This window comes from Telopea speciosissima, chromosome 7, assembly GCF_018873765.1.
Source record: "Telopea speciosissima isolate NSW1024214 ecotype Mountain lineage chromosome 7, Tspe_v1, whole genome shotgun sequence".
In the NCBI taxonomy this organism is placed as follows: domain Eukaryota; kingdom Viridiplantae; phylum Streptophyta; class Magnoliopsida; order Proteales; family Proteaceae; genus Telopea; species Telopea speciosissima.
The window spans coordinates 56,563,377-56,583,835 of NC_057922.1; the positions used below are offsets into that span (position 1 = coordinate 56,563,377).

At 39.1% G+C, this 20,459-nt stretch overlaps 1 protein-coding gene across 1 annotated transcript; it reads right to left on the bottom strand.

The window, feature by feature from the left end:
- On the bottom strand, positions 1-20,459 carry LOC122666845. Its single transcript, XM_043862935.1, has 8 exons — positions 20,336-20,459; positions 20,156-20,238; positions 20,011-20,049; positions 19,837-19,889; positions 19,658-19,721; positions 19,512-19,554; positions 19,318-19,365; positions 1-389 (listed from the first exon to the last, which is right to left on the bottom strand). Exons 1-8 carry the CDS (start codon positions 20,414-20,416, stop codon positions 234-236), a joined length of 567 nt encoding a protein of 188 aa, XP_043718870.1. The 5' UTR covers positions 20,417-20,459; the 3' UTR covers positions 1-233.

The following is a 20,459-nucleotide window of genomic DNA, read 5'->3' on the forward strand; positions in this document are numbered from 1 at the left end:
TCATCACAGTGCATTCAAGAAAAGATGTATAAAAACTAACATACCAAAACTGTCAAGAGATTGTTCCCATCTCTCAATTACATATCTGGTCCACTGCCTTTTCCTGCTCTTTACTGAATTCAACAGATTCATTAAGGCTAGTACTAATCTTACAGGCATCTTCATCACAATGCATTAAAGAAAAGATGTATAAAAACTGACCTACCAAAGCTGTCAACGATTGTTCCCATATGTCAATTACATATCTGGTCCTCATCATCATCATCTTCTTCTTCTTCTTGTTGCTCAATACTGAGTTCAGCATACTGATCGAGGGACGCTGCAGGAAATAATTCTACTTTTCTTTCTCCGTTGCTCGACGTTTTTGTTTGAGTTTTCCCTTTGTTCATCTATTGCAATAAAACATCCAAGTAAGCAACAAAGCAAGGACAGTACTAGAGCATGTTGCCTAGTTTCAGTGACACAGCAGCATCTTAATACTTTTTTGACAAAAAATTAGTCCAATTTCAAGCAAATCCCGATCTTTTCAGGTTTTTCTTTATCTGATGTCTCAAAATAGAGAGACAAATGCAGTATTAATCGATTGAGTGTTATCTAAAGCATAGTTTAAAACTAATTTGGATCAAGGATGTACAGAACAGTATGGGAAACCGGATCAGTGGCCACAGATCCCAATTCAGATTGGCTGATCCAGCCTAAACTCTGACCAATTTCCACAGGTATTGGCTATTATTGACCAGTATTGGCTGGATTGTAGACTGCTGTTTCCAATCCAGATCGGGCAATCCATCAGATCTGATCCCGATCCTTGAAACCATGATTTGGATTCAGTATGAACATTCATTCATGGTTTCAGTGTGAACTTCCATGCTTGAGAATGAAAATTAGTACAAAAAACTAGTCAACAGACTCTGATATAAGTGCCAAAGGCATTTAAAGAAAATTTCATATTTCCTCACACAGATCAATGGAAGAAAGAGACACAGAATGTAATCCTGAAACACCTCAAGCTGAACAATGCAAGTCGAACATTTCAAATTTTGAGTGGGAAAATGAAACTCTTCATGCAGAAGGGCTTCCATGAAGGCAAATGCTTCAGTTCAACATCATACCCTTCACTCCAAAATAAATAAATAAATAATAAAAAATCATCCCTTTCACACTTGTAAATAACAAAGAAATAGAAGAAGAAGAGGAGAAAGGAGAAGAGAAGAGAGAGCAAGAGAATGGCTGAACTCTTGTTGAATGAGAGAGTCCAAGAATAATAGCATATATAGAGGGATTGTGTACAGGGGAATAAAAGGAAACCAATAAAATAGAGGGAAGAGGGGGGATCCCCTCTCGATATTAACGCCAGAGAATGTAATGCTAATCCCGAGATGGGGAATACCCAATCTACCCTTTCTAACACTCCCCCTCAAGCTGGAGCATATATATCAATCATGCCCAGCCTGTTACAAATGTAGTCAACCCACCCACTCCCTAGAGACTTAGTAAAAATATCAGCAAGTTGTTCTCCAGTCTTGACATACTTTGTAGAGATTACGCCATGTTGGAGTTTTTCTCTCACAAAGTGACAATCCACCTCAATATGTTTAGTTCTCCCATAGAATACGGGGTTTTAGGCAATATGTATTGCTGCCTAGTTGTCACACCCCAACTACATCAGTGTAGAATTCTCAAACCCAAGTTCAGTCAACAACATCTTCAACCAAACCAGCTCACAAGTAGCATGTGTCATGGCTCGATATTCTGACACTGCACTAGATCTAGCCACCACACTTTGTTTCTTGCTCTTCCACGAGACAAGGTTACCTCCAACAAATATACAGTAACCTGTAGTTGATCTCTGATCAATCGGTGATCCGGCCCAATCTACATCAGAAAATCCCTCATCTCGTGTATATCCCTGATTACTATACAGTAACCCACGTCCTGGAGCCTTCTTGAGATACCTCAAATTCCGAATAACAACATCCCAATGAGGAGTCCTAGGAGATGACATGAACTGACTCACAACACTGACCGGAAATGAGATGTCAAGTCGAGTGAATGTCAAGTATTCAGTTTTCCAACCAACCTTCTGTACATTTCTGGATCATCAAGAGCATCTCCCTCATCTGCAACAAGTTTAACATTGGGATCCATTGGATTATCAAGAGGTTTACACCCTATCATACTAGTCTCCGTAAGCAAATCAAGAGTCTACTTCCGCTGTGAGAGAGATATTCTCTTCCTCGAGTGAGTCACTTCAACTACTAGGAAATAATTCAATTTTCCCAAATCCTTAGTCTGAAATCTCTGTTGTAGATGAGTTTTCAAACTATCAATTCCTGTAGAATCATCACCAATAATCACGATGTCATCAACATATACAATCAGATAAGTTCTGCTCGTACTGGTTTGACGAGAGAAAAAAGAGTAGTCACTATTACACCGTGACAAACCAAACTCAAATACAACCTCTGTAAAGCGGCCAAACCAGGCCCTCGGAGACTGTCTTAGTCCATACAATGATTTTCAATTTACAAACCAACCCAGACTCCCCCTGAGCAACAAACCCAGGAGGTTGCTCCATATACACCTCTGCCTGCAGATCACCGCGGAGGAAAGCATTCTTGACATCCAGTTGATGCATAGGCCACCGATGAGAGGCGGCAACAGAGATCCGGAGACGAAAGGAGGATAGCTTGGAAACTGGAGAAAATATATCCAAGTAATCTGCACCATACACCTGTGCATAGCCTTTGGCCACCAAATGAGCTTTCAAGCGAGCAAAAGAGCCATCAGCATTAACCTTGACTACATAGACCCAACGACAACCAATTGCAGACTTCCCAGTGGGTAATGGAACAAGATCCCAAGTGTGGTTATGTTTCAAAGTTTCAAAGCTTGTAATTCGTCTTCTATAGCTGTCCTCCAGCCAAAAATAGATAATGCCTCTGCCATTGTCTTAGGAACAGGATGAGATTTGTTAGAATATATGTACTCCAGAATACTGTGGGGGTGTTCTGGTCCTTTTGGGGTATTTTTATGTTATTAAGTGTATTTAGCTTATGTCGGCTATGTGGGTTTTAGTCCCACATCGCCTAGCTTACTTTATTTTATAACTTCCCCTCTATTTATAATAAATAGAGGGGCCTTTCTATCATTAATACAAGTCATTCCATTATTTTATTCCCTCTCTGACCCGCGGTTCAACCAACATGGTATCAGAGCTGGTCTGATCTAGGTTAGAGAGAAGAAAAAAACCCTATTTCTCCCTACTTCTCCTCCATCGATCTCTCTTCTTCTCCCTTTCTCGGTTTTCTCCTTCTCCTGTTCTTCTTCTCAGCCTATAAAGGGGCAGCACTAATAAGGTAAACTAAGAATATCGATGACTTAGTTGCTGCCCACCCTTTCCTTTCTATCTTTTTATTAAAAATTCTGCTCAAACCCTGCTGGAGCCACATCTGCGATTTGGAGTTCCCCCCTTCTTTGGAGATCAGATCTCTATTACCTAATGAAAACTGATCCTCCAATTTTGGAGCACCCCATGCAGCCTTTTCCAGCCCTATTCTGTCCTACTCCAAAACCTAACTTCCCTTTTTTTCTGTCTCTCCATCTTTTATTAAGTTTTCCAGGCACAATCCCTAAATCGATCTCACCTTGTCAAGGTTTTTTTCAAAACCCTGACTCCAATCGATTTTGGGGCTTCCCTTGTCAGATGCAGCTAATTTTTCAGGGATAATTTCCTACTACTACCAGCCTTAATCGACCTCAGTTTGGCCACTATCTGATGGCTGGATTTGTACCTACAGCAAAATCTTCTCAACCTGCTATTTTTGGTTACCTGTTAAAACCCTGACTCAAATCGACATTAGGGTTACAGGTTTCAGTTTTTGCTGCCTTTTGGAGGGATGCTTACTCCACTTACAAGAATCACTCGACCTCAGTTTCAGCCTCTTTCCAAGTGTTTGAAGACCCCTAACCCCAATCGATCCTTCTTTTCAGGGTTTTTTCAAAACCCTACCAAATATCGATTTTAGGGTTAGGGTTGATTGCTGCTATTGGAGTTTTTTGGGAGGTGTTTCTACCATCAAGGACATTCTACTTCAACTATTCCTGACTTGACAAAGGTCTATTGCACATGATAGCTGCTGCCCTATTTTTCTGCAATTTTTTGGTGAAGACATCACCTTTAACAAGTCATCATCACTTTGTTGAAGCCCCCTTCCCTACAATCGATCTTCCGTTTCAGGGTTTTTTCCAAAACCCTGACTATAATCAATCTAAGGGTTAGGGCAGTCCACTATTGCTGATTTTTTGAGGAGTTTTATAAAAATCATAGGAGTATTCAGCCCCTATTTCAGCATCATTCATCAGTTCTTTTTGGAAAAATTCAGGTTCATTCTTATGGCTCGGTTTCTCCAATTATCAACCTATTTTTCTTACTTGTTCCTATATGGCTAGCTGCTTCAACTACCTATGGATCTATTTGGTTATTTATCTTACATTTGCTGGTTAGTTTGAGCTTTACTACCTACATGGCTGGTATTATTGTTTGGCTTCTGTAACCATGACCGGTTGATATGTTACTGCTGCCTTTATGTGGTATCCTGCTGCCCTATTATTATGACAGAGTTTCCTACCATTGGAGATCGAATTTCCTTCATTTTTGAAGATTCGAATCTGCTATCCTGGAGATCAGTTTATTTGGGACTACAACAGTGTGTTCCACGGTTCTTGGTTGCAACTACGAACCTATTCAATTATGTGAAGCTTTTCTGGTCCATATCTGGCTCACCTTGGAGCTTGAATCCTAGCATTGTTACTAATTCAGATCTGATCCAATTTTTGTTGAAGCTTCTACAATCCATTGCTGTCCAGATATTTTCGTTTGTTCTTTTAAGCATGTGGGAGTTTATACATTGGGGTTTTTGCACACTTGTTCCTCCTTGTTTGAAGATTGATCAAGCCTTGAAGAATGGAGCCTTTCCTTACTTCAAATCAGATCTGTATACTTGTCAGATTTGAATATTAGAGTTAAGAGTTTCTCCCCTGCAGGAGTTTCCATCAAAAGTGTTTGTTTGATCGTTTGAAGATGGTTGGAGATTTATGTGTTGCATTACTTACTCTGTACTTCATTATTCCACTGCTTTTTTCTTCACCACCTCCCAAACCATCCCTTTGGCATAACCCATAACCACCTTAGAAGTTAATGGTATTCTCTTCATTGCCATTTCTTCTTTTTCCATTACCCTTGGCAGCTCTTGGAAAATTCTGGAATATTATGTTTTGCCCTATATCTTACATCATCCCTGTTATGTCCACTTGTATTACACGTGAGGGGGGAGATTATATACAGTATACCTGCAGCCATTGCAGAAAGCAGAACTTGCAGGAACACTTGGTGCAAACCATAGAAGGTCAGAGGTTTCACCATTGCCAATGGGTATCTACTTTGTAATTGGGTTGAGTTTGCCGCAAGGGGGAGGGTGGTCTTAAAATTTTGAAGATGTTTGGTTATTGCCTGCCTATATGAGGTTCTACAGTTGGGTTGTTTTTCCGCTGCTTGCTCTTTATTGCTGCCTGATACATCTGCTCGCTACCCTAGTCACTTATCTTCAAGATTATCAGTCCGAGATTCATCACTGGACAGCTACTGAAGATTGGTGAAAGTTTACTGATCAAGTCTGCCCAACTTTTGAAGATCTAATTTTACAAGTTCTTGAAGGTTTATTTGGGAGCTGCGTTCATCTTGAAGCTGGATTCAACTACAACTTATCTTTTCCCATTTTATTCAAGTTGGGCATTAGTACCTTGTATGCGCCAACTTGAGGTGGAATGTTAGCATTGTTGTGGAGTTCTTTTTTCCTTTAGTCCAAGCTGGATCTTCTTTCTTTAATATTAGTATAATCCAGCTTGAGGGGGAGTGTTAAAATATATGTACTCCAGAATACCGAGGGGGTATTCTAGTCCTTTTGGGGTATTTTTATGTTATTAAGTGTATTTAGCTTATGTCGGCTATGTGGGTTTTAGTCCCACATCGCCTAGCTTACTTTATTTTGTAACTTCCCCTCTATTATAAATAGAGGGGCCTTTCTATCATTAATACAAGTCATTCCATTATTTTATTCCCTCTCTCTGACCCGCGGTTCAACCAACAAGATGCAACAGTGGAAAGACAGGTTTGAAAGGTAGAAGATAACCAAAATAAGAAACATGAGAAGTGTTGGATTATATGGGCCAGATACCGTGGGGGGTATTCTGGACCTTTTTTACTGTTTTATTCTTATGTTGCTGTTTTATTCTTATGTGGGTTTAGTCCCACATTGTTTACTTGTAATTCTGTCCTCTATTTTTATTAATATGAATTAGGAGCTTGGGGTGATCATTAATCATCAAAGCCTCCAAGCTTTACTCTAGTTTTTATTCCTGTTAACAAGAAGATAGAGGATGCTGAACATACTGACGTGTACCTTTCCGATGGGCAATGGGCTGGTCCAAGTCAGACAAAACAGGGGCGGGGTAGGATCAGCAGACGGCAAAGACGCGGCATCAGATGGAGGATCGATGGGGGCAGCAGCTTCTTCCCTTGGATGACGACGGTAAACATTGATAACAAGAGGCTGCAAAAGAGACTGAATAACACAAAGAGGAATATCCTCATCCAAGGAAGGATCCACAATAGGTTCATCCACATAAGACTGAGACTCAAAGAAACAAACGTCAGCAGTAACAAAATACTTACGAAGACCAGGAGAATAACACCGATACCCCTTCTGAACACGAGAATAACCCACAAAAATGCATTTAATAGCTTTGAGATCTAACTTAGATAGCCCCGTAGTATGGTCTTGAATAAAGCAGACACACCCAAAGACACGTGGTGGCAATGTAAAAAGAGATTCAGAAGGAAAAAAACAAAGCATAAGGAATGCCACCACCTAAAAGAGAAGAAGGCATACGATTAATAAGATGACAAACAGTTAACACTGCATCAGCCCAGAAAGACTTGTCCACTTTCATTTCAAAGAGAAGGGACCGAGTAACTTCCATCAAGTAACGGTTCTTCCTTTCTGCCACACCATTTTGTTGGGGTGTGTCAGAACAGGAAGACTGATGAATGATTCCACGAGTGGTCATAAAGTCATAAAAGGGAGTAGAAAAATATTCCCGTGCATTATTACTACGCAAACTTTTAACCTAACATCCAAATTGATTCTTAATTTCAGCAATAAATGAGAAAAATATGGAAAACAATTCAGATCGACATTTCATTAAATATAACCAAGTAACATGAGAATGATCATCAACAAAAGTAACAAAATATTTAAAGCCCAATTTAGACGTTACACGACAAGGACCCCACACATCAGAATGAACTAAAGAAAAAGGATGTGTGACCCGTTTATTGACACGAGATAGATAACTCACATGGTGAAGCTTTCCAAACTGACACGACTCACAATTTAAAACTGAAAGGGAACGAAAACTAGGAAAAAGTTTCTGCAAACTCTGCAAGGAAGGATGACCAAGCCGACAATGGATCTGATGAGGGGAGGATGTACTCGAACAGGCAACCGAAGGTGTGTCCTCAAGAAGATATAGCCCCCCGGATACCCTGCCTCTACCAATTGTCTTCTTCGTCTGCAAATCCTGAAAAATACAAGAATCAGGTAAAAAGGTTATGGAGCAGTTGTAGGCATTGGTGAGTTAATTAACAGACAAGAGATTAAAAGAAAATTTGGGTGAATACAATATAAAGGATAATGACAAGGAAGAAGTGGATTGAATAGTACCAGTACCTTTAACTGTAGCAAAGGAACCGTCAGCAAGAGTAACACAAGAATTAGAGGTCTGTAAGGAGGAAAAGATACCTGAGGTTCCAGACATATGGTCTAAGGCCCCTGAATCAATAATCCAGGGTCTAAAAGTGGAGAGACACGCAGTGGCATTACCTGTCTGAACAAAATTAGCAGTGAAAGAAATGTCCTGAGAGGCCTTTCCCTGGCTGTAGCGAGCATATTCCTCCTTTGTCATGGTCAAAGTCACACAACGGTCCCCCATAGGGACAAATGGGGCTGCTAGTTCAGTACTAGCCAGGTTTGCCACAATGATGACAAGTCCTCACAGAACTAGATTTATCAGACTTATCAGATGAATCTTGAGCAATAACAGGTATTGTAGCGGGAGGATTTTTAGCAGGTTGACGACCCCCACCGCGGCCATTACTGACAAGAGCAGTGCTATCACTAGAAGAAGAGGATCTAGTTGTGTCACGAGACAAACGTAGAACCCAAGAAAAGGTATCTGCAAGAGATGGAACTGTAACACCTCCAAGAATCTGAGATCGAATAGATTCAAACTCTAGGCCCAAGCTACCCAAGAAACCCATAACTGCCAATTGCTCACGTTGTTGTTGCATTTGTGTCACATCAAATGTAATGGGCGGCAAGGCATTCAATTCTTCGTAAATTCTTTTAAAGTCTGCAAAATGTTGGGTAATAGGACAACCCTTCCGATCAACCTGATAAAACTCTTGGGACAGCTCATAAATCCTGGAGAGATTATTGTGTCCAGAAAAAACAGCTAGATAATCCCATAGTTCTTGAACAGTATCAATGTGAGTCACAAGATCTACGATATTACTTTCCATAGAGTTCAACATCTGTCCCAAGATATGGGCATCAGTAATCTCCCAAGTAGTTGCATCCATGCTATCAGGATTCTTCCCAATCAAATGATTTTTCTCACCTCTACCTGTGAGAATCAAGGACACAATCTTGTGCCATTGCTGATAATTCTGACTACCTTCCAAATTCTTGTAAGTCAAGAAATTTGACGAAGAGGATACCACCTCAGTCACCAGCTTTGTATCCTTCGATGTCTCACCCATAAATGCCACCAAAAAGAGAACACCAAGAAAATACCAAACAAACAGTAGCAGCCCTCAAGCAATCACCAGCAATATATGGAGCAAGTCAACCGAATCACAAAACAGTCCATAAAATCCACCAAAAAGTGTGTAGCAGATCAACCGATCATTACACATCCACCAAAAAATTACCAGAAAGTGGGAGCAGGTGAACCGAACATCACACAGTCCATAAAAATCGATAAAATCGATTTAAACATATATCGCAGCAATACTGAGAACAAACCAGCAGCATCACAGCCCTAAAAAATCAATCTAAAAAACGATATCAAAGTAAGACTTTAAAACAGACCAAAAAATTGATCCAATCAACCATAAACTAATGTAAAAGACATCAAACCTAAGTTTGAGTGATTATCGATGTCTTTAAATCATCATGGCAGTCTTCAAAACTTCAAAACTTCAAAACTGGGGTAAGACACCCCTGCGGCAGAGAAGAAACCAAAAGTCTTCAAAACCTTGATCGAGTCTTATCCCACCTTCTTCTGTCGATTGTGGAAGTAATAAAAGGACCGAAAGAAAGGAATGGAAGCGTGTTCTTCTTTATCAGATTCTCTCTAATACCATGTAAATAACAGAGAAATAGAAGAAGAAGAAGATGAGAAAGGAGAAGAGAAGAGAAGACAGAGCAAGAGAATGGCTGAACTCTCGTTGAATGAGAGAGTCCAAGAATAATAACATATATAGAGGGATTGTGTACAGGGGCATAAAAGGAAACCAAATAAAATAAAGGGAAGAGGGGGGATCCCCTCTCGATATTAGCGCCAAAGAATCTGACGCTAATCACGAGATGGGGAATACCCAATCTACCCTTTTTGACAACACTGTACCCCCTACCCATATTTAGCATATTTGGATTTGGAAACTATTTGGATCGAGAGTTATTCAAAACAATTTGTTTTGCTAATTCAAAGATCCGGTCAAAAAAAGCAGGCAAAACAAAATTTGGGATTGGATTCGGATTTGGGAATTATTCATTTACCAAAAAACCTTTCGGGCAAAAATTCGGATGTTATTTTTAATATTGTAATCTATGTTTCACATTATCAATCAATTATCATATGGGCGTAATATACAAGTCTATACCAAAAAAACAAAGATTGTAATATACAAGTGATATACAAATTGGAACGACATTTGATTCATTAATCACAAAGCATAACAAAGATTCATAATCATAGCATCCCAGTAACCAATAGGATCTCCCTACAGGGATCTCAAGTTAAACTTTGGCATGACTTTCATGTAGGAGTTATAGGTCATATATAGTAATATCACTTCAGTTCTACTTCAACTTTAGCAATTGCAAACTGGTTCCCTCCTCAATCTTCACAGTATTCAGTAGGATCTCCCTTCATCAGCCATATTTTAATACCGTATTTTGATCAAATTACAGCAACACTCTCTTCCTCCTTTTTTCACATGGATCAAGATGCTCGGCGCCTGTCTCCCAACCAGATAATAAAAGAGCACAGTTACACCACAATTTACCCCCCAATCCCCAATAAAACATTTACAGCATCATTACGTCTCAATTCTTCTGTACAAGATCAAACATTTTCTATGGCAAGCTTATACAACTAGCCCTTCATCTAATTTCTTATAACTATCTCACTCTAAGCTGGATGATGAAATGCCCAGTACCATAGCTTATGTCGCAATTGGCAAGCAGAATAACAGGAATCCTATATAAAGAAACCTATCAGTCGAAGACAGATTCAAAAACAGCGTTCCACAAAATTGCGAAGGGAAAGGAAAATCCATGAAACATAAAACAGAAACCCATTACTGAAACTTCAGATCGGAATCCAATGTTCGCAACCTCTGATTCTGATCGGAATCCTCTCTCTCTCTCAAATCCACTTCATTTCCATGCCATTTCTCAAGTCCAGTCCATTTCCCATCTGGGTACTTTCTCCAATGACCCAAAAAGCCAATTAAAAAAAAAAATTGAGAACGAGATTGATTGCAAAACAGGGGATGTGAAGGAAAAAGTGAAAGCAAGAAATGTGGCAGATACCTGATTGCAGAACCAGACGATTTGGGATCAGACGTTGTATTTGCAGGTCATCCAACAAGAAGGGTCATCGCAGGAGCTTCCAAAGCTTGAGGTGGGTGAATGTGAAAAGTCAAAACGGTTGTTTGCAGTTGCAGAAGCACAGTGCAGGAAAACCTGACCTGATTTCGTCTAAAGTCTATGATTGATTGGAAAAAAGATATCTCAGATGCCCCTGTGGAACATGATAACGATTAACAACTCTGGAATTATTCAAACGACAGATTATGACCTTTTTCCAGCCAAGATATTGACAACTCCAGGAGAAATCTGAACGTCGAACATCATACAGCACTGCCTCAGTTGAAGAGTCGGGGTCTCAGAGACAGAGGGAGAGGGAAGAGGGTTTGCATATCACGATCGAGTCCTCGACCCTGCAACAAGTGAACAATGGTTCAAGACAAAGTTGAACAGCTAAAAACCCTATACCCTACAAAACTGTAAAGGGGGTTTTCCTGCCTTTTAATAATTCCCGAATTATTATCATAGAATTCGGTCTGGGCAAATTATTCACGGTATATAAAAAGATTTGCGACTTTTCCTGAATCATAGGCTCTGTTTTGGATTCGGCTAAATAATTCATATTATTCGGACTGGCCGAATAATTTATTCAGAGAATTAAATAAATATCTTCACCTTCATCTTTCTTCATCCCTTGAAATAAGAGCGTGCCACCAAAATGACGAATGAAACAACTGAGGCTTTAAGGTAGGCATCATCAGACATAGATTCAAATGCTGTGATGAACTAACACACAGGTTGTTTGTAGTGCAGTTCCCTTACATTTGGAACAAATGATCCCACAAGAGAGGGGTGGGGGCTAAACACCTTGTACACACCATGGATTTGATAACTGGACAAAGCTCTCCAACTTTCAAGTGGTTCTCTGTTTGGGCAAGTTCAGCAACAACAACAACAAACTCGGCCTTATCCCAACTTAATAGGGTCAGCTACATGGATCCAAACAAAACAGAGAAAGGAAAAATGTGGTCTACACCAAAAACGGGAATGAAGAGAAGTGAAAAGAGGAATGGGAAATGAGATGAGAAATGGAAAATGGAAAATGACACATGAAAGAAGAAAATAAAAAGAAAAATGAAAAATGAAAGTTAGAGCAAAGAGGCACAGCCCAGCAAGTCAGGAGAATCTCAGCTAAATGGGGCCTGCTACATGGATCCTTGCCCTCTAATAGGCTCTAGCCGAGGTCATACTTAGCACAAGACCTAGACTATGCATGTCCTTCCTCAGAACTTCTCCTATGGTCATTTAGGCCTGCCCTAGCTCTTTTAGCTCCTTCAATCGAAATCATATCACTCCTTACTGGGGCATCCCTAGGCCTCCGTTGAACATGAGAATACCATCTCAACCGACTCTCTCAAAGCTTGTCATTGATCGGGGAAACTCCAAAGTCAGCTCTAATACGTTCATTCCTTACTTTATCCTTCCTAGTTTTTCTGCACATCCATCTTAACACCTGCATCTCAGTTATACAAAGCCTCCCAATATGAAACTTCTTAACTGCCCAACATTCTGCCCCATACATCATAGCCGGTCGTACAACAGTCCTATAGAACTTCCCTTTAAGTTTTAAAGGAATCCGACAATCACATAGCACTCCAGACGCACCTCTCCACTTCATCCAACCCACTTCCATACAGATTCATCACCGAAATAGACTTGCTTTATTAGGAATAAGTCTAGGGTTAGGTTATATACATGTTGGGCCTTTGATCCCATGGATTTTCTATATAATAGGCCATTTTTATGGGCCTAAAATATGGGTAATTAGGTTGAATACGGAATTAGTCAGTTTAGTTTCTGTACTTAATTTTATTTTTGAAGTTTTTTGTTTTTAAATTGAACCGGGTCCAAGTTGGTTCAACCAGTTGTTCAATTTAAGTGATTTTAGTAGTTTTCTTTTTAGTGTTTAGTGGGGATGGATTAGGACTCTATTTTGAGTCTATTTCAGTTTCCTAGTTAGTTTAAGTTACTTAATAGGTTAAGGATTGGGTTAGGCCTTTCCTTTTTAGTGTAGGAGTCTAGTTTTGAGTCTTTTATAAAGGTTGTAGGGGGGACAAGTATTGAACACGAATTTTGATATTATTGAAAAGCTTTTTATTGCTCTTCTTCTCCATTGATGATTTTTGTCTTGTGTTTCATCAAGGCTAGTGGGATTGGTGTTTGATCCAATCGACGGGGTGAAGCCCAAGTGGATCATTTGAAGGACTCGGTGTTTGATCCGATTGACACCTTGTGGTGGGAAGCCCTGGTGGTTCTTTTGAAGCTCTTATTCAAGTTTTAGTTCAAGTTTTGATCATAGTTCAAAAACTTGGCGAGATCTCGAATATCTCAAGAATCTCGAGCTTCTCGAGACGAGATGACATACGAGACATAAAATATGCACAGTTTCGAATAACTCGACCAAAATTTCGAATATTTTGAGAAATCTCAACCTCCTTAGTACTCATAGTATTGTATTCTTGGGACTTGGAAGTTGATATGTGGAAGACTAGTGTACTAAGGTGTCTATGACTTATGTATTATATTCATTGTACTTCGGTTGGGTGTCTATGTAATATGCACGGCAAACACTTCACTGAATCTTGTGGTTTATAGTAGAAACTTTAAGTCTTTGAATTATTTCTTAGATAATTATTCAATATTATGTGTCTTCATCCATTATTGCATAAATTACTTGTTTTACTTACCAATTATGTCTCATATCATTCAAACAATGTGTAGAATAGGCAATATTACATTAAGGGTTCGGCTTTTACTGCCAACCAAGGGTCCAAATCCAAAACACCAAATTGGGTGTTTTTTTTTTTTTTTCAATTTGAAGATTTAAATATGTTTATTAAGCCTAAAACAAGCATCCCTTAAAGTTTCGGAGCCAACTATGGCAACTGCCCATCAAAACATCATTCCGAAACCCAAAAAAAAAAAAGCACCGTCTAGCCAAGATCTCGAGAATCTCGACCTGGTCGAGATGAGTTTTCGAACCATGGTTTTGATTTTTATTCAAGTTTTACAATCAAACAAGCTGCTGCCAAGGAAATTCTGCAACAACAGTAAGTTTGAATCATCCCCATCCCCAACAATTTTTCTTCTAATCCTCTCACAGTCCAAACCCTAAATTTCCCCTTTTTTGTTTCAATTTTCCCAAGGTCTAAATTCTGCACAGACCTAACCAGCCATTAAAACACCCCAAATTTTGGATCGAATATTCCCCTCCCTCAATAGGAAACTTGATCCAAGCTGCTCCCTCATCTGACCATCCTAAACCCTAGAAATCCCTCTTCTCCTCTTTTCAAAAACCCAAACCCTAACCCTAACCTTGCTGCCAATTCATTCCAGCCTACTTCCATCCATCAAAACTTAACGTAACCTTCACTAGAAGACTCCCCTACATCAACTTGACCTAACCCTACCATCAAACCCTAACTTCCACTAAACCTTAACCTTAATTGACCAAATCACCTATTTTGACCTACCCAAATTACTGTTCATATCAGATCCTGGTTATTTGGCTCCTAGTTTGACTATTCAAACCTACACTTTAATTATTTGTGAAACATCATCCTCTATGTCACTTTGCGGTAACTCTCTTTCCTCAATTTGTACCATGTCTATATCCATCGTAGTATAACTAAAATTACACATCATATACTCTGTCTTCGTTCTACTAATTTTAAAGTCTTTTGTTTCCAAGGTTGATCTCCATAGCTCTAACTTGGCGTTAATCCCTGCTTTGGCCTCATCTACCAAAACAATATCATTAGCGAAGAGCATACACCATGGGACCTCATCTTGAATGCTCTTGGTTAGATCGTCCATGATAAGCGCAAATAAATAAGGGCTTAAGGTTGATCCCTGATGTAACCCAATCATAATTGAGAATTCCTTACCCTGACCTCCCACATATCTCACACTAGTCACCACACCCTTATACATATCTTTAATTACATCGACATATTTACTCGACAACCCTCTTGATGTTAACAAGTCACTTAGAGGGCTTATTTTATTGAAAAAACTTTGGGTTGGGTTATATAGGTGTTGGGCTTTTGATTCCATGGGTTTATTTTGTAATTGGTCAATTGAATGGGCCTAAAATATGTGTAGAAAATAGGAAAACGGGATTTACTTCCTTAGTTTAGTTAGAGTCCTATTTTGAGTCTATTTTTTTTATTATTTCACTTTCCCAGTCAATTTAGGTTACCTTATTAGTTAAGGGTTAGGCCTTTCCTTTTTAGTGTCTAAGTCTATTTTTGAGTCTTCTATATATGTTTTTAAGGGAGGCCAGCATTACACACGAATTTGATTAATGAAATATTGGCTTTAGCCTTTGTCAAAAATCCTGAGATAGGTTGGGTCAGATGCCCAAGGTGAGCTGAGATAGCCATCCCCTTCCCCAACACCTTCCATCGTTCTCCAATCAAGCTCCATTCAAGTTGCAATTCTGCCATAGCCGAATCTCTTGAAGAAACATATTCAGTTGCTGGAATTTCTCTGCAAGGTTCAAGATATTTTCAAAAATTCAAACAACAAGTCTGAACTTGAAATTCTGCAATTATTCTTCTTCCCTTCTAGAAGGTCACATGCTAGGTGATTTTCCCGAGAATTCTGCCCAGCCAAATCTAACCGTTAGAACCTGCTGAAATTTTGATTGAATCTTCCTCAAACCCAAAGAGAGACTTGATTCAAATTTCATTACCATCCACCCAGACGATTGTTTGAAATTACCCTTTTACCCTTCAATCCTACTTCTACTAGGAGTCCTCAATAAGATTTAGTCATCTGATTTAACTATAACTTTCAGCATCTCTTCTCTCCCATATAATCCACACTCTCCTAACTTAACCCTAACATCTAACCCTAAGTCCCATCAAACCCTAACCCTAATTTCACAATTTCACATTATTTGACCTAGCCGATTTTCCCAATCCAAAGCAGATCCTGGTTATTGGTTCTAGTTGGTATTCTAGCCATCTAGAATTACATTACCTCTCTTCACCAGAACTTGCCGGATTAAATCTCTAGGGACTCAGTCATAGGCTTTTTCTAGGTTATTGGAGATCCTTCTTGCTATCTCTATATCTTTCCATGAGCCCCTTCAATAAGTAGATAGCTTTTGTCGTGGATCTACTTGACATAGAGCCAAATTGGTTCACCAAGATATGAGTCTCTTCTCAGACGGGCTTCAATAACCTTCTCCTAAAGTTTCATTGTATACTAAATTGCTTTATGCTTCTATGGTTAATCCAATTTTGGATATAACCTTTATTCTTGTAGATTAGGTGATGCAAATTCATCACCCAAATGGGCTTATTTTATCAGGAATAAGTCTAGGGTTGGGTTACATACATGTTGGGCCTTTGATCCCATGGGTTTCTAATGTAATAGGCCACTTTTATGGGCCTAAAATATGGGTATATAGGTTGTATACGGGATTAGCCCAATACTTAGTTTATTTTTATGTTTTTTAATTGAACCGGTTCAAATTGGTTGCATCCAATTGGTTCAATTTAAGTGATCATGTGACTTGGTTAAGTGGTCATGTGACAACTTAAGTGGTTATGTGATGTAAGTTGGGCTGGATTAGGACTCTATAAGTCCAGCCATGTTTTGAGTCTATTTCTTTTAGTATTTTAGTTACCTAGTTGGTTTAAGTTACCCAATAGGTTAGGGATAGGGTTAGGCCATTCCTTTTTAATGTCTAAGTCTATTTTTGAGTCTTCTATATAAGTTTGTAAGGGAGGCCAGCATTACATACGAATTTAATTAATGAAAAAGCTTTTGTTTGCTGTCATAGCTGCTGCTCTACTCTGTTGAGTGAACCTTGTGAGTAATATCAAGGCTACCTTGTGGGTAATATCAAGGTGAAGGGATTGGTGGACTCCGATCGACTCCTTGCATCTTGTAGATCGGGAGGTCCTTCTTCTTATTCAATCGAGCTTCTTCAAGCTGCTGCTGCTGCCTTTGAAGGAGATCAAACCAATAAGTAGTTTTAATTTCCTGCATATATCCTTCCCCTCTTCATCCTCTAACCTAATCCACACCCCCCTCCATCCATCAACCCTAATTTCTCCATTAAACCTGCATTCCTATCTCCACTAGGACTTCCCCATAACTCTAGATCTAGCCTTCACTTTCAAACCCTACTTCCAGCCTACATTCCCCACATCATTCCCTAACCCTAGCCCTTAGTCTCCACTGTAACCCCTCCATTCCTCCACTCCATTGAACCTAGAAAACCTGCAACTCGATTCTGCCCAACTGCAGAATTTTAGAACCCTTCCAAACCCTAATATTTTTATACCATATTGACCCCCTAGACCTGCCCATTAATACACTATAAACCCCTTTCCCAAATTCCCATCCCAAACCCTAGAATTAACCTAAATCCTAGTGCTGTCCATTCGAACCAGTAACCCCTTTTGCGATTGATCCTATTGTCTGGCTCCTAGTAGGTCTCCTACCTATCTAGGACTACATTATTAGGACTACAATGCATCTCCTCCATTCATCTGGCATCTTCCTTGTAATCAAAATTCTGTTAAATAGATTGGTTAACCAATATGCCCACAACCTCCTAGAGTTTTCCATGCTTCTATTGGAATCTCATCTGGGCAAGTTAAACAAAAAACAAATAAAAAATGGGGTAGTTCAATTGATAGACTTTCATTGGCCTTCATAAGACCAACCAGCTCTGTTGCTTGAGCCCTATTCCTAGCCAATATGTTATTCAGTATGAATAGACAATTGAGATACCCACACCAGTTCAATCTGGCTCCATTGCCTAAACCCAGTCTAGAGAGGTTGTGTTTAATTTGTTTCACAGTTCCTGGAACAGTAGAGAATGTTCAGGTGGAATAAAACATAATGGAAATGCATCAAATAGACCTTTATGTCCCAATTAGTCCAGACTTCAGATTTATGAGTTACTTTCTATATTTTGAAAAATAAGAAGGAGATAAGTTTGTGGTTAACTGGTTATAAAGGATTTTTATTTTGCATGGAAATTAATGCATAGTTAACTGGTTATAATGGATTGTTTATTTTGCATGGAAATTAATGCATATAATAAAGTGCAGAATTTTATGTTCCCTCTCTTGACTGATAAGTTCCTCATTCTTTCAAGAGCATTATAATTTTCTTACTGCAAAGTTCATTTTGAGATCTAGATCCATCATTTACATGATGCTACCTTAAACTCATAAAAGTTACCCAGGAACACTCCTTTTCGGCTCTTCATTTTTTTTTTAATTGCAAAACTTCCTTCACAATAGTCCAATCAAAGCCTCAACCAAAACCCTGGCGAAGGAAATCTACCCAATTGTCAACATATTTCTTAATTATTCACTCTCGCTTAGAGACTTTAGACCAAGGGTCTAGACAGTGAAAATAAATTCTTCTTTTTGGGGGGGGATGGTAGTGAGATTTGGGTGGACCCAGTTTTGACAACAAAGCCATAATCCCTCGTAAAAGAAAAAAAAAAATACGTATACTTTCTGTTTCTTATTTTCCTTTTAAAAATGTACATTTCCCCCCGACTCCAAAAGTAGCTCTGTGCCATGAAAGTCTTCTTCGACATTTAGGAAAGGAAAGATCAGGGGAAAAAGATATTATCATTCAGTATTAGAAAAGAAGACGCATAATGAAGTTACATGAGCTAAAGCAAACGAAAGATGAACATAGAACATGAATTGGAATCAAAGAGTACCAATATCACGCAAACTTCTTCACTTTACGCGGTGCAAAGTTCTAGCAAATAGAGATGTCAGCCAGAGGAATCTGCTGTTGACTCTATTGCAGCATGGAGCTTTTAAGCCACGTACAATTCACAATGATGATATGATATATGGTTTTTGATATTAAACCATGAAGGTGAATAATATTCTTACACTATGGAATAGATAATGATGAGACGTAAGAACATCAAAATACTCTAAAGCCATGGTTGACTACCTCCTTCGAAGGAAAGGTGTTTGTAGTATAAATCTAGTAACATCTTCTAACCAATAAGTAGCCGAACACTATCCGTGCAGAGACGCACCATACGGTGTCACTTATATTCATGCTTCAAATACTTCTTTTTCTGAATTTTTACTTCAAATATATAGACCAATCAAATAAATAATGTTTGCATACTACTACCTCAAGCAAAGTATCCTTATTCCTTATAACAATGAAAATGTAATAGCCTTCTCTACTTGCAGAGTTGTCCTATGTTATCTCACTTAATTCTTCCATTCTATATATGAAACCAAAATTGCATTACTAGCCCCAGAAAAATTTCAAGTATGGCAGACAACTCGCAAAATATTTAAAATCTTACAGCACGTAATAGTGTCCTCCGATCCCTCTCCCGTGCATTTTTTATGGCCTGAAATAAAGCATCAAACCTGTTAATTGCCTGATTACAAAAGTAAAATGAGCATCCCCCCCCCCCCCAAAGAAACCCCCAACCCCCAACCAGAGAAGGTGACAGAAAAGCTTAAAAACAACTAAAGTAGAAAAGTAAATAATAACCTCCTCAAGTGCCTTTTGCTCAGCCTCTACTTCTGAACAGTCCCTGCCAAACATAACGTGATGAACTGAGTGACTTAATTCCTTTCTTTACAAGAAGAAGATTAATTTAAAAAGCTGGTTGTTCATCCACTAATCAGTATCACAACCTTCCAACTGTCCGATCAACATGGCAACAACACTTAGCACACACTTTTTGATCTTTGGCACAAGCTGCACCAAACGAGGGGATAAAAATTTAATGTTAAGTGTTAACTAAATAATCGACGAAGTTAAAAACTCAGTAGGGATTTTCTTTTGCTTTCTTTAGCCCCAAACATGAACTAACCAGGGCAGAGATTATGGTAAGCCTGCCGGACAGCCCGCTTCGAACATCGTTGACTGTCAAATTCAATTGGAAGTACACCACAACATACCTCAAAAGTTAAAATTAGCAGAGACATCAAATCTATAGCACACATTTTATAAAGAAAACAACGAAACGAAAAGAAAAATGTCATACCACTTAGCAGGCTCGACAAGGGGCTTGTATTTCCCGTACCTTAAAGTAAAATTAATTATTATAAGTCATCAGTGAACCAGTGAAGGTGTGCCCATTTCAAATAAGTGCGTTTGTGTGAAGTTTGAACATAGACAGAGAGCGAAACCTGCGTTTCCATTCAATCTGGCCTTTACAGCGAGCACAGACGCCAGTGATCTCCGAGTAAGGTCTTAGCGTTCCTCCAACTTCCTATTGTTGAAAGAGAAGAAAGTTCTTAATTGATTCATCATTCACCAGTAATCAATAGAGAAAAGGAGAAATAAGGGAATTATGATGGATTAAGTACCGTTTCGTTCTTCTTGTGTCCGGCGTTAGGCTTCCATCCGTACTTGTTTTGATGCTTTGGTGGCCCTTGCCTACCACTCATCTTTCCCCCTCTTCTGCTTCTCTCAGCACAAAACACAGATTCT

What these genes read in the sequence shown, in the direction of transcription:
- LOC122666845 (XM_043862935.1), bottom strand. Translation starts at nt 20,416, where the DNA reads ATGAGTGGTAGGCAAGGGCCACCAAAGCATCAAAACAAGTACGGATGG. An exon ending in CTTGTCGAGCCTGCTAAGTG is followed by an intron (nt 19,890 to 20,010) that starts GTATGACATTTT and finishes TGAATTTGACAG; the next exon opens with TCAACGATGTTCGAAGCGGG. An exon ending in GGAGGACACTATTACGTGCT is followed by an intron (nt 390 to 19,317) that starts GTAAGATTTTAA and finishes TTATTGCAATAG; the next exon opens with ATGAACAAAGGGAAAACTCA.